Genomic DNA, 15795 nt, shown 5'->3' on the forward strand with positions numbered 1-15795 from the left:
CTATCATCCGCAAGCAAATGGTATAGTAGAAAGGTTTCATCGACAGTTAAAAGCAGCAATTCGATGTCATGAAAACATCCGATGGACCGAAAGCCTACCTTCAGTGTTACTGGGCATACGAGCAGCGTGGAGAGAAGATTTAGGTACTTCAGCCGCCGAACTCGTGTACGGAGAACCATTGTGTTTGCCAGGTGAACTATTGTTTTCGTCACAAAGAAACACCGCCGACAATGCTCACATTTATTTAAAAACGCTTCGAAACCATTTAGAAAACCTCCGTCCTACGCAACCGTCGCATCATGGATCCAAAAGTACCTTCATTTTCAAAGACATGAAAACCACCTCTCACGTTTTCATCCGCCGTGATACAATCAAAAGCAGCTTAGAAAACCCATATCACGGTCCTTTTCCAGTTGTTAAGCGAGGTGACAAGACTTTTGCCGTCCGGGTAAATGGAAAAGAATCGACAATTTCCATAGACAGATTGAAACCAGCTTACGAGCTTCACGAAAGTACCCATCACGAAACAGAAAAAATGACAATATCCAGCAAAACAAACAACAGACCGAAGAGGAAAGCAAGATTTACTGGAAGTTACCAAGAAAGTGTCAGTTCACAGTGAATCAAGTGATTTTTTCTTTCTCCTCGTATTAACTTTGCATTGTTTTTTATCTATTTTCATTTTTCATTACATTATATATTATGTACTATCTATCGTTTCTCGGAGGGGGGTGTATAGCGATACGCTTATTACTATTTTTGCTAATTTTAATTTTAATATTTTTTCTCAAAACGAAATAATATTGGGTCATATAAAGTCATCGTTAATATACAAAACAGACGCTAAGAAAGACATGGTTTTACGAAACGAATGCATCCTCTGACCACATGTTTTTGGAATGTTAGTTTAACAAAAGTCCTCATAAATTAATTACCATATCAGACCATTATGTCAACAACTCACTTAATGCATTCGAAATTGTTTTCTTAAAACTGCAAAAGTATACGCCAGACCTAGTAATTTATTGCTCATCTGGTCAGAGGAAAGGACAAACATATTATCGTTTGCGGCTTTCTTCTTTAGTCACGACACAGCGGGTGAACGAATCACACACAAATCATTCGGCCCTTTTCCGAGAGAGACCTAAGCGCAAATACCTTTTGTTACGAAAATAAATAAATATTTACCGTTCGTTTTATTACATTCATTTCAATTAATTCCAGCAACACACCTACCGGAATACCTATATCTAATTTTTCAACGAGTTTTATTTCTATTTGGAATTATTTCCTTTCGTTGTAATTTTTTTTAATCTTTTTTTTATTTATTTATTTATTAATTTTTTTTTTATTATTATTATTTTTTTTTATTTTTCATTTTTTTTTTCATTGTCTTTTTTCCAATATAATTTGGGATATTAGACTAGGACACAATTTGATGCTCAGAGGTCGATCAGAGCATTTAGACGAGACAGGTGGACCAAATACGAAGTAAAAAAGACAGATATGGATGAAATATGTTTCTATTAACATAGAGAAAGTTTTGAATACCGTACAAATAAAGAAGATGAAAGATTAAAAACAAGCGAAAGGGCAAAGATATTAGAATGATTTTAAATAAGATATAAAAATACGCGGCATTACCTGTAATTCCCATTGCATTATCTAGTTCCTTTTTTAGGATTTCTAAAATTTTCTTAACACCTTTTTCTCCATCGTGAGTTAAACCCCATAATGCAGGTCTACCAATAAACACCATTCTAGCTCCCAGTCCTAGGGCTTTATATACATCAGTCCCATCTCTGATTCCTCCATCCATGTATACTTCAATTCTATGTCCTACTGCCTTTGACACCTCTGGTAATGCTTCTATCTGAAAAATTTTATATTAAAGCTATTATTTCATTTTTTTGTAGAATCACAATATACCGCAGAGGGAAGACTATCTAGTTGTCTACCACCATGGTTCGATACGAGAATAGCGGAAGCTCCGGCATCTGCTGCTGCAATAGCGTCTTCACCGGTCAATACACCTTTGACTACGATGGGTAAATTAGTGATAGTTTTTAACCAAGTAATGTAGCTCCATTCTACTTCTGGGTCAGTAAAATCAACGAAGTTTATTGTATTATCGCCATCTCTATACTTTTTAAAATTGATCGACCTAAAAAATATTAATATGTTGTTGTAGAATTGTTTTTTTTAAGAAATTCAAAAAAATTAAATTTATATCAAAGACCATAAGATCATAGTTTTTCATCACCCTGTATATGACCAAAATTGTATAGAATTTAATTTTGCTATTAAACAAGTGTTTCGGAAAAATGAAAACGATTAGTGATAATGATTCGACGAAATGGACGGGACATTAACAAACAATTCGGTGATTAGAAAGTGGACAGAGCGTTGACGGGAACAATAACGTTTTTAAGATCTTTCCGAGAAGGTTTTAATTTGGTAAACAAATTGTATTAGTTTTTAGATGTAAAAGTAGAAAGTAGAAAAGAACTAATTATGATATTTCTTGAAATTTGACAAATTGGAAAAGTTATGTGGAAGAATATTTGGTTTCTTAAGAAATAAATGGTTTGAGAGAGGTTGTTGTTGATTGGATCGAAAATATCGGGAGAAGGGATAATGAATTTGGAGTCTGGATTTGAGAGAGAAATAAGGGGCACTGTGTAATGAACATCGATGGAAGGCAGTCGAGTTTTTAAAAGTGAGTAATAAGTGTAGAGTGGTGTGATCAGCCTTTGCGAGCAGAATCAAGTTGAAACCAAATTGTCGACCGGTTGAACGGATATTTTCCTGGTCCGAGGGAGATTCCTTTGAGTCTAGAACGAGTAGCTGATTATTATCTTTTTGTGCACAAGATATAGAGCAAGGAAAACTGAGTAATAGAAGTCGAGCAAGTCCTGTGTGTTTTTCTTGGAAGCAGTTTTGACGTGAGGGACTTTTTTGTAACATCCAGAGAGTACGTGTTGGGAGCATCAAGGACGGCGCAATCCAGAAAACGAGGGAGTGAAGAGACAAAAAGTTTAGTCAAATCATTTGTCGGAATGGAGAAAATTTGTTTATATCAAAACCATATTTGTTTATTTGTTTATTGAACATTTTTTTTGAACGCAGTTAGTCATTTCAAATTTGAGAAATCAATTCAAAACAGGAAAAGTAAAATTCATTAAATTTAGTATGAGTAAATAATGAATTAATTAAATAATTTTTTTTGTCAAAACAAGGAGATATCAGAGTTAGAGATTAATTTATTAAGTTAGAAATTGTTGCAACAAAGTTAAATTTTAGTATTTTTTGAATCATATATATATGTACACGGCTTATTTGATAAAAACAATAGATTACATGTATATGATTTTGAGTGTTTTTAATTTCCCTGTTTCCACGCTGGAACAAGTAAGCAACTAGAAATACTAGAAGCCTCAGATCACAGGTATTGTATCAAATACAAAATTAGCCCTGAGAATATAAAATTGATTGGAAAAGGGCCTAGCCGGGTAAGATGGTGAAAAGTGCCCCCAACTCAATTTAAATTCCATATAGGTCACTTTTTAGCACATATAGAGGAACGCACTTTCTGAAATTTTTAGCCCCCTAGGTGGTCACGTGACCCCCCTAGAGCCTAATTAGGCTTTTTATGTTTTTATTTTTTATCTCAGCCGCATCAAGACCTAGCCAAAAACTTTATTTAAAATAGTTGTAAATTTCAAAAAGATCTATATGAAATTTTTTTTTAAATTTTTTGGCGGGATATTCGAATTTTTAGAACAATTTTAAACTTTTAAATAACTCTGAAAAAAAAACTAAGACACTCGTTTTTACGAAAATCAATTATAATGTGCATTTTTGCACAATCTTTCACCCTGAATTTTTTCAAATTTTTAAAATTGGTGAAACGTACCTTTAAAAATAAAAAACCGCATTTTTTCGGTTTTTTTTTTCGTTTTTTGATACAGTTTTATACATATTTTTCAAAAAAGGTAACACCGTCACTAGAATAGGTAAAAAAATGAAAAATAATTGGGGTTTGCTTAATAAAATTTTTTTGTAACGCCATTCATTTTCAAGATACAGGGCGTTGAAGAAAACAAAATTTAACACATTTTTTACGATTTTGCCGAAACTACTGGCAATATTGCAATACAATTTGGCAGGTTTTAAAAGGTAGTTATTGTGCATTTTTAACATACAATTAAGAATTTTATATTCATCATTGGCGCGCATACGGGTAATGGTCTGAAATTTTTACAGAAAAAAAGATGGTACGCCACTGACATATTTCAAATTAACAATCATTTTTGAATTCCTCGTTCTATTTGTGACAAAAAATCTATCTTACCATTTTTTCATACGACGCGCCGTTTTGTTGCAAAAAATAAAATATCTTAACGCTTCCAAAGTATTCGAATTAATTTTTATAATGGATGTACTGTACGAGTTTATGTATGTAGTTGTAGAAACTACTAGAAGTTCGAATGCTTTGTAAGGATTAAGATCTTTTATTTTTTGAATAAAAATGGCGCGTCGTATGAAAAAATAAGAAGACAGATTTTTTGTCACAAATTGAACGAGGAATTCAAAAACGATTGTTAATTTGAACTATGTCAGTGGCGTACTATCTTTATTCTTTAAAAAGTTCAGACCATTACCATTATGCGCGCCAATGATGAATATCAAATCCTTAGTTGTATGTCAAAATATGCACAATAACTACCTCTTAAAACCCGCCAAGTTTTATTACAATGTTGCCAGTAGTTTCAGCAAAATCGTAAAAAATGTGTAAAATTTTGTTTTCTTCACTGCCCTGTATCTTGAAAATGGATGGCGTTACAAAAAAATTTTATAAAGCAAACCCCAATTATTTTTCAGTTTTTTACCTATTATAGTGACAGTGTTACCTTTTTTGAAAAATATGTATAAAATTGTATCAAAAAACGAAAAAATGCGGTTTTTTATTTTAAAAGGTACGTTTCACCAATTTTAAAAATCTAAAAAAATTCATTGTGAAAGATTGTGCAAAAATACACGTTATAATTGATTTTCGTAAAAACGAGTGTCTTAGTTTTTTTTCAGAGTTATTTAAAAGTTTAAAATTGTTCTAAAAATTCGAATTTCCCGCCAAAAATAAAAAAAAAATTTAATATAGATCTTTTTGAAACTAACAACTTTTTTAAATAAAGTTTTTGGCTAGCTCTTGACGTGGCTGAGATAAAAAATAAAAAATAAAAAGCCTTTTTAGGCTCTAGGGGGGGTCACGTGACCACTTAGGGGGCTAAAAATTTCAGAAAGTGAATATGTGCTAAAAAGTGGCCTGTATGGAATTTAAATCGAGTTATGGGCACTTTTCACCATCTTACCCGGCTAGGCCCTTTAATTTGAATTTAGTTTTGTTTTACATAGGCAGTAAATAAAATAATTGAATAATCAATTAAATTAAGAATTTGCTAATCTAAATAAATAGGTAAAGTAGAGCATAACAATGTATATAATTCTGCATGAAAAAATAATGACAGTTTGTTATATAACCGTATGTCCGCAAATGCTTCGTTTCCGAGACTCGGGTGTCGACATTTTTGTGACAAAGTGACGATTTATACAGGATGTCCAGAAATTAAACCGACAAACGTAGATAGGAGATTCTTCAGATTATTTCATTCATAGGAGATTCTGACCAATAGAAAGCTACAGAAATGCAAATGAAGGTGATAATTTTTGATAATCTCCCGTCGTTAAGTATATTACGTCAGATGCCCTTCGTTGCTACGAAAAAATACATTCAGTGACATTAATGACAATTAATGTTTTAAAAATTATAAAAGTGATGACTTTCAGTCGTCAAATATTTATAAAAACTGTGTGTTTAATGGTACTAATTTGTACTTACATAAATAAATTACAATAAAATTTTGGTTTTGAACAGGTTTATTCATGAAATAATCACAACAGTTTGCACTCGAACTCTGAAATTAATATAGAATTTTTGCTCTCGTGACACTTTCGACATAATTTTACTCGCCTTCGGCTCGTGAAATTAAAACTGTCAAAGTGTCACTCGGGAAAAATTCAATAATTTCAGAGCTCTTGTGCAATTACTACTGATAATTTTAAGATAATTTAACCCAATTCACTTAGTCCGAAAATGCTTCCTAAGGGAGCTAGCACTTTTGACACTAGATTATTTTATTATGAGGTATTCGAGTACTAAAAGTTATTCTTACTTTGTATTGGTAAAATACTTCGTTTTAAGTTGAAAAGTTCTTTCAATTTTTTTTCAAATTCCAAAAACGAAAAACTTTTAAATCGATTTTTCTAGAAAACGGTATGTAAAGCAAGAGTACCTTTTAGTACTAGAATACCTCACAATTTAATAATCCGGTATCAAAAATGCATAAAAGCTAAGGACAACAAAGTTATGCGTAAAATACCCGTTGCTCTACCCAAAACGGACGCCTATGAGCGGTACTATCAATTTGCAATGGATGGAATTGATTCATCTCTGAAAAGTAAATATGCATACCAATTTTCGTTTTTCTAAATAGAAGCGTTCTGGAGGTATTTAAGAAAAACTAATTTCATGACGCCATCTTCAAAGAGCTCTAGCTCCCTTAAGAAGCATTTTCGGACTAGGTGAATTGGGTTAAATTGTCTTAAAATTATCTGAGGAATCTCCTGTCTTCGTTTGTCGGTAGAGTTTCTGGACACCCTGTATATTGCTCTGAAACCGGTTGATAAATATGCAAATGATATTTGGTGCATGTTAAGAGGTAGTTATTGCGTATTTTTTGTCATACAATTAAGAATTTCATTTTCATCATTGGCGCAAAAATTTTCAGAGTTACGAGAATTATAAAGGAAAAAATTTTGCTTGCACACTTTTATAACTCCTTATATTATCGTACTTACTCAAGATGAGGTGGTGTCTTAAATTGGCTTCTTAAATCTCCTAAATGTATACCATATAGAGCAAAATCCACGGTAACTACTAATGCTTCAAAGCCATTTTTTTCTGCTTCTTTTACAAAATCTTTCGTAATTTCCCTAAAACATAATATACACTGTTAAAAAGACAGAAAAACAAGTATTATTCGCTCCGTACGTGACCATGGTGGGGATATAGTCCTTTTCATGAGCATTTTTCAGTGCGTCACAAATAATAGAAAAAAAAAGGTGTCCGTGATAAGGGGCCGTTCAAGTATTACGTAACGCAGGTTGGGGGGGGGGGGGGTTCAAAAATCTTCAAAAAGTGCGTTACGCAATAGTTAAACGCCCATGCGTTACGTAGAGGGGGAGGGGTCAAAAATCGCGTTAATACTTAAACGCTCCCTACACATTTATTCTAACATGACATTTTAGTTAAGAGGATCGGTAGTACGTATTTTCGGCTGCAATGCTATTCAAATGGGGATTCATTTTTTTCGAATCCTGAGAAAACTAATAAGTATTTTTGAAAAATTTAAACGCAGAATGTAAGATTACGTTATTAGCGAGGGCCGAAAGTCCCCGAGAACTTCTATAATGTTTATTTTAATAAGTTACAGGGGTGAAAAACTACGAGAAAATTTAGTGTTATTTTTAATTTCAAATATCTCAATCAAAATAAACTTTTTATTTATTCTAAGGGACTTTCGCCCCTCGGTAATAATTTAGTCTTTCATTCTGCGTTTACATTTTTCAAAAATATTTATTGGTCTTTTCAGGATTCGAAAAAAATGAACACAATGTCCGTGGTAATATTTTCCAGATCTATATTTGTCATACAACGCAGTCAGTCGAATAGAATATTGTCAGGATAATGTCAGTCAAACACTGACAATCAGTGACAATTTTAAATATTTAACATGAATCGGGAATATTTTGAGTTGTTGATTAAATAATATTGAAATATAGTGTATTTGATAAATAATTGATTTAAGGCGTGAACTTTATAAAAAGTTATTTATTGTGTATTATTTATGGAAGATAGAAGCAGAGAATACATCAAGATATATTCTGTGATCCAAGTATTTTGTTGTTAAAGATGTTCAAAATTGTAAGCGTTCCATAGTAACAATATATTATAAAAAATCACTTTAACACTTTTCCTCTTTTCTAGATTGAGTATTAGTTTTTTTCTAGGTACATATAAACTATTACAATCACTGAATACATAGTTAGTGAAAAAATTATCATATTTATTAATTGAATTAATAATTTGCAATTATACAAAAAATAACAGTTATCCAACAATATTCAAAAGCCATCTCTTTAAGTTAGTTATGACATTGTCAAGTAGAATGACATTCTAGTAATATTTACATATCCATACCAGTGTGAATTTTACTACACGTAATTTGCCATGTAAAGACAGAAAAGGTAGAGATAGCCGTAAAATATTTGCGAATTATGTATCCATAGCCTTAAATGTGACAGTTGTCACATTTTATTTGCATTTTGGCATAAAAACAAATCAATTGTGTTTATTGCATTTATAAAATGGTATTTTCTTTGATTTGTATAGTCTTATAAATTGTACAGATTATATTCGTAGATATATAATTCGTAAATATTTTTTTTCGATTATAGCGCCATCTATCGACAGCTAGAATAAATGTTATTAATGTCTGTAATCACGGACGTGCCTTTTTTTCTGTCACATACAAGTTAATGCGTTAGAAAGAAATCCAAAAACTGTGACGCACTGAAACGTGCCTATGAGAAAAAGAATACACGAAACGATGCCAGCGTGAGTAGCGGCAAATATGACAATTTTGGCGATTCTTTGTAATGTCAAACTTTGTATTGTATATCAAATTTTATCAAAAATTGTAAATAAATGTTGCGTATTTACCTAATTGTGCTACTAATAGCCAAAATAGTAAGTGTAGTTTTTATAGATATCCAATAATTACATATAAATTAGAGAAAATATTTAAACCAGGAGAAGTAAACTCAAAAGACAGATACACACAAAATAATGGGTGCATTCAGCAGACTCAATCGCTGACTAATCGCTTAGTGATTTTCTGCTGAATGCCACATAAATTGTCGATTAGTTATCATTCGATGACTTATCGGTCGCCATTTTAAACATCGGTTTTAAAATATGACTACTTAGCAAATCCAAATAAGATTGACGTATGACGTGTGCCTAACACGTATCATCGTCGTCATGGCTTATTCACTCCTGGCGGAGTGTTCGCCGCCCTTTTGGGCTCTCTGATTCATTTGTTGCGGAGAATCAGTCCGCTGTTGTCTTTTATTATTATAGCAGCGTGTGTGACTTGGCCCTGTCTACAATTTTCCTCCATTCTTTCCGGTCCTTACAACGCTCCTTCCAATTGTAGATTCTCAGCTTCTTTATATCTCCTAGGGCTTGATCTCTCCATATTGTTTTTAGTCTTCCCCTTGGTCTCCCTGTTGTTGGTCTCCAGCCAGTTATTCGCTTTAGCGTAGAGTCTGGGTTAGCTCTTTCTGTATGTCCCAGTCACCTGAGCCTTTGCGCCTTTCTCTCTTCTCTCTCTAAGATTTCTAACCTCATTTCATCTTTTTGTGTTAGGCTCATCGTCTCTGCACCATAGGTGATCACTGGCCTGATTGCAGTCTTGTAAATTTTTAATTTGGTTTTCTTACTAATTAATTTTTTTTTTCAAGAATTTTTGGTAGTTCCAGTAGGTTTTATTACCCAGTAGGATGCGTTCATTTATTTCATCCGCTCTATCATTTCTGCCATTCACCATCACTCTATAGTATTTGAAACGGTGTACTCTTTCAAATGTATATGCACCAAGCTTAATTTCTTTCTCGATGTTCGTATTCTCTCTTGAGCACTCGAGGTATTTCGTTTTGCTTTGGTTTATTACTAGCCCTCTCTTCTTTGCTTCTTTATCTAGTATTAATATTATATTCTGCATGGTTTTTAAATCTCTAGTAACCAGTGCAATATCGTCTGCATACGCTTATCAGTTGGGCTGAAGATTCGATAATAGTTCCCCTAATTTTGGCTGCTCTTACTGCACCCTCTATGGCAATGTTAAATAATGTTGTTGACAGGGAGTCTCCCTGTCTGACACCTACCTCCATTTGTACTTCATCTGACGGGCCTTCCCTTGTTAAGATTCGTGCCTTGGATTCCTTCATCGTCATTTTCGTGAGACTTATTAGTTTTTCTTGAATGCCTAGTTGGTTCATATCAGTAATTAGCTCCTTCCTTATTGCACTGTCAAAGGCTTGCTTGTAGTCAATAAACAGTATATGGAGATCTATTCCGTTCTCGTAACTTTTTTCGACGATTTGCGTTACAATGTGTATAGCGTCTATTGTTGACTTACCTTCTCTGAATTTATGTTGGTATTCACCTATTTTTGTTCTCGTTTCTTTTTCTATTCTTTGTCTGATCAAATTAGTTAATATTTTGTACATTGTATTTAATAGCGTGATTCCCCTGTAGTTAGTGCATTTCGTCTTGTCGCCTTTTTTAGGGATTGGTGTTATCAGACCGCAATTCCAGTCGTTCGGCATGCGTTCTTCTTCCCATATTCGTTCTATCAGCTTGTGGATTCTGTGGGCTAGTTCCTCTCCCCCTTTCTTGAAGAACTCATTTATAAGGTCATCTGGTCCTGCTGCTTTCCTTGTCTTTAATCTGTTTATGGTCGCCAATACTTCGTTGTATGAGGGAGGCTCTGATTGTTCTTCATTTCTATTTTCTGTTTGTTTTTAATTTTCTGCATTTCCAGCATCGTATTTCTTTTTGAATAATTCTCTATAGTGTGTTTCCCATTCCTTTTTTCCAATATTTGCCGGTATCTTTTTTTTATTCTGTGCTGTTATGTGTTTATATAGTCTTGCATTATCGTTACTATTAGCTTCGAGTTCCAGCAGTAAGTCTTCAATCCATTTCTTCTTTTTAGTTCTGCAACATTTGTCTGATTCCTTCTTCTTCTCTTTATAGTGTAGGAGATCTTCTTGTTCCCCTGTGGCCAACCGCCTGTGTCTTGCTTTGTCCTTGTCTTTACTAGCTTGCTCGCATTCTTCATCGTACCAATATTTTCTTTTATTGTCTTCCATTAGTCCTATCGTCTCCTCTGCTGTTGTTAAAATACTATCTTTTATGTCTTCCCATGTTTCATCTATGGTGGTTTTAGGACTAGTAGTTTTTCTTCCAACTTACTGCAGAATTTTCTGTTTGCATTATCTGTACAGTCAAACCTGCCATATCCGGATCAATGTGGCGACAGATCGATCCGGATATGAAAAAATCCGGATATCAAGACCACTACTTCTTTTACAGTCTCTGAAACGTTTTCTCCTTCATACATTCCAGTAATCAACGCCGTCAATAACTTTCGTCGATAGACACGTTTTATAGATTCTATAATACATTATTTCGCCATCTTTTAGTTCTTCTTTTAGTGGGTTGTCCAATAGCAGGACTGCCTTTCTCGGTAGATCCGGACGGCTCAGAATCGTCCGGATATGGGGAGGTCCGGATATGACAGGTCCGGATATGGCAGGTTGTACTGTATTTAGTTTTGACCGATTCCACCTCTTTCTTTTCTTTCTGTCGTTTTTGTCTTTAAGAATCTTCAATTTCATGTCGCCTATCACCAAAATGTGATCCGAATCAGCATTGGCTCCCCTATAGGACTTCACATTCTGTACAATTGTTCTCCATTTTTTTGAGATTAGGATGTGGTCTATTTGGTTTCCGTCTGTTGTTCCAGGTATTAGCCACGTTACTTTGTGCTCTTTTTTGTGCTTGAATTGGGTGCTAGTAATAAAAGTATTGGAGAGTATTACATACTCCCCTGCCATTGTTATTCGTATTTTGATGGATCGTTTCTTTTCCTGCGATTTCTCTGTTCGTGTCTTGTTTCCCTATCTTTGCGTTGAAGTCTCCTAACAGGATTAGTATGTCGTTCTTTGGTATTTCTTCGTACAATTCTTCAAGTTTCTCATAGAATTCATTCTTTTCTTCTTCGGGAGCATTCTCTGTAGGGGCATATATATTAACAAATGTTAAATTTGCTTGTTTATTTTCCATTCTTATATATGATATTCTTCCATCAACCGCTTTAAAAGTGGGCTAAAAATGTCAATAAGGCGTTAATTGAATGTACATCAGATGTACATTGAATGTACATAAGTCGTACACTCAAAGCTCCAACAACGTACACTGTACGTTTGTTGCGAATGTTCTATGGACGTCCAATTTTGTGAACTCTGGACGTTCGTTGGACGTCCATCGGATGTCCATTGTACCTTAGCGGGACGTCCATTGGACGTTCCAATGTACACAGATGTACGTCCATTGGATGTCCATAAAACGTACTTGTGCTATCTGGGTAATAATACAAAAAGTGCAAACTAAAAATCTAAAAATTGAAGGAATAACACAGAAAGCAGCAAAAAATCGCCGATATAATTAATTAATCTAAGAAATTAAAAAGTCAATATTGTCAAAATTTCATAGTTTCATGAACTAAACTTGCCTGCTAAATTGATTGGACCAATTACAAACAAGCATTACAGCGCGGTAAATTTGAATTACTCCTCTTAGTTTAAAAAACGAGGATAGATTTTTTCCTTTTCTGATCCGTTTGGGGTTGAAAAGATCAATTGTGATGAGTTTTTAGAAACCCAATTTCTTAATACTACATCCATTTTATACATAAATTGGAAAAATATTATTAAAAAACTAATAATTATTAATAATTTTCAACTTCACAATATATGTATTTATCATATGCTTAACTTTAAATTGTGGTCGCCAAAAATGTCAAGTGACGACGTTAGGTGTCGCGTCAGTCAGGCACGGAGCGAATATGTGGAAGAAGAACCACATATGGTTTCCATTATTTTTTTACTGAAACTAACGTGGAACTATCATGGTCTATCATTATTATTACTATTATACATAATATTATGTTTTTCGATTTAATCGATAATTTAAAATAAACTTATTACTGACCTGCTTCGAAAAATATACAATTGTAGCCATTTTCTTCCATGTGGTGCCGCTTTCGCGACCTCTTCAAAGGTACAATTAGAGTGTGAACTTAATATCAAGATGGTGTCTGATTCTTGGGCAGCTAAAATAAATACATACCACATATCAAATGTACAAACCTTCAAACATAAACATGTATAAACATAAAATTTACAAACCTACCTTTTGCAGTAGCACATTCTCCATCCGGGTGTGCTATTTTCTGAAAAGCAGAGGGAGATATTCCTATGGGAACTGCCACAGGTTTACCCAAAATATTTGTTGATAAGTTTCTGTTGCTTACATTGCGCATATATTTTGGTCTAATGCGATATCTAAAAATGATTTGTAAATGACTATAACAATAAGAAATAGAAGAGTAAAATAAATAATGAAAAATCACACGAAACAGTATTAATCACTAGGTAATCAAGAATATCGCCAGAGAAATATACGAAGGGCTACTAAACTTAACGAATCAATTTTATTCAAGAAGTTTAATAAAAAAAATGTTTATATAAAACTAAGTCAATGAGAGCAAGAACAGGTTGTGCGGTTGTGCCACTGCAGAACTCAGTGAGCAATATGTGAGTATATCCCTTAAGCCGATGCCGCACTGCAGGATGCTAGATGGTCGCTTGGAGGGTGGATGGTGAAGGGGCGCTGCATCCTGGACGCAGTGAAAGAGTGAAATAAAGTCAGAAGTCAGTATCCAACTCACTGTTGAGGAATCGTTTGATTCATTTGTTACGTTATATTTGGTTTGTTTTTGAAGTTATACTTCTTTACCGGCGATAGAGGGTGATTTTTTTATATGTTAAAACCTATCAGCCCGGCGCATGCGCATTATAACTTTGTTCTGATTGGATGTTCAAATGACATGTCAAAAATTATCCGATATGGCAGCTGTGGTTTGGAGGTAAAGGTAAAGGTAAACAAATGTATAATATATTAGTTTTATTGTTGTGAGGACAGAAACAAAAAAGTTTATAATATTGTAGTGACTTTTAAATAGTTTTTAAAAGCAACAGGTACGTAATAATTGTTAATGTATCATGGGTATAAACCTACCTATTTGATCTGCCAAAATACATAGTATGTAATACTTTTATTTATATAATTTGATTACCATCAAAATTTCTATGAAAATTCACCTAATATATTGTTTTTTTACTCTATGTTTTGTTGTATTTTTTCAATTCTAAATCATTTCAATTCAAAATTAAAATAATTTGATCAATTTTCAAAATATCAAAATATCACAAGTTTAATCCGTTTAGTTAGTCGATCTTCGTAAATAATGACACATAGTGTCCGTGGCTAAGCGGAGAAGGCGAATGAATTCCAATACCAACCGCTCTTATCAGCGATGGTTCGAGTCCCAATAGAAACTTTTCTTTTTTGTTTTTTTTTTAATACATTTTATGATTGTAAGTATATTTATTATATAATTGTATTTTCAGAAAATACGTATTTAGTTAAAAAAAATTTCGACAATTAATGTTCAGACATCATTTGTGGCTTGTTTAATGTGTTTGTGTGTGTTTTATTCTTTTATTATTTTAATTTTTGGCACTGTTCTAATAAAAATGTTTGAGAAGTAGTAAGTATAAATTAGTTTAATATTTAAACAAAATATAAATAAAAAGTATATTAATTTCGTTTAAATCATATAATAGAAGTATAACTTCTTACGTGCGTACAAAGTACACACACATTCTTTTTTTAGCATATCGTCCTATTAGAGGTAAAACTCACTTACACTTTTCACAAAGTGGAGAAAAATCGACTTAAAAACGTACAAATTGTTTTTTAAATTCACCTGACTTTAATATTGGATTTTTTTACTGCAACTGCAAAGAATAAATAAAACAGATATTTTAAGCCATGGTTCGTCACATAGTGGGTCTGCTGGGTCCCAAATTGCCCTTCTTTTATACACAGCACTTATTACGCTTTCCTCCATAGCCAGGCTGCGAATTTACAAAACCTATACCATTTCAGTCATGCCAGCGACTGAATTCGAATAGGGTTTGTATGCAGAATATTAGTTACATATCCTATACCATTTCAGTCATGGCAGCGACTGAATTCGAATAGGGTTTGTATGCAGAATATTAGTTACATATCCTATACTATTTCGGTCTAGAAATTAACTGTAGTGGTGTAGGATTTGCGAACGAAATTTTTTATTATTATTGAGCAAATATCTATACTGTTTCAGTCATGTACGTAAAACTAATCAAATATTTACTAAGTGGATTTATTTATCATAAAATTTAGATATGTTTTGAAAATTAAAATGAATAGTATATATTTGGATAATATTAAAAATTTAAAACAAATGAATAATTACTAATGTATGAATATATACAGTATGTCCCTGTAAGTTGGAACCATATGGAAAAAAATTTTATTAACGATTTTACGCAAAAAAGATATTCTTCATAAAAAGTTCTGCATGGTCTAAAACCGAAGATGCAATCATCTGATATTAATTTTTATTAATAGTATATGAGAGATGTCAAAAAATATGAATTTCTGTCAAGAGTAAAGTATCTTTATACAGAGAGGGGCTAAGTTATGGAATAAATTCATTTTATCTAAAATGGACGACTTGGGAAAAAATCCCGAAACAGGTCGATTTTATTTTTAAATTACAATTTTTTGGCATATATTTCATACTAGTGACGTCATTCATCTAAGCGTGATAACGTAATAGATGATTTTGTTAAATGGGAATAGGGATCGTGTGGCAACTAATTTGAAAGTGTGTTCAATTCTCTGTTCAGTAATATAAACAATAATATCATTAT

At 33.0% G+C, this 15795-nt stretch overlaps 1 protein-coding gene across 1 annotated transcript in view; it reads right to left on the minus strand.

The window, feature by feature from the left end:
• LOC126879173 (2-Hydroxyacid oxidase 1-like) overlaps positions 1-15795 on the minus strand; it is a 33577-nt gene that overhangs the window by 2154 nt on the left and 15628 nt on the right. Inside the window, exons 2-6 of the mRNA XM_050642207.1 lie at positions 13163-13314; positions 12962-13082; positions 6919-7053; positions 1930-2164; positions 1645-1873 (exon numbers count right to left, since the gene is read on the minus strand). Of these exons, the coding sequence (XP_050498164.1) occupies positions 1645-1873; positions 1930-2164; positions 6919-7053; positions 12962-13082; positions 13163-13314 (872 nt within the window). The remainder of the gene's footprint in view (positions 1-1644; positions 1874-1929; positions 2165-6918; positions 7054-12961; positions 13083-13162; positions 13315-15795) is intronic.

The sequence above is a fragment of the Diabrotica virgifera genome, chromosome 1 (assembly GCF_917563875.1).
Source record: "Diabrotica virgifera virgifera chromosome 1, PGI_DIABVI_V3a".
Taxonomy (NCBI): domain Eukaryota; kingdom Metazoa; phylum Arthropoda; class Insecta; order Coleoptera; family Chrysomelidae; genus Diabrotica; species Diabrotica virgifera.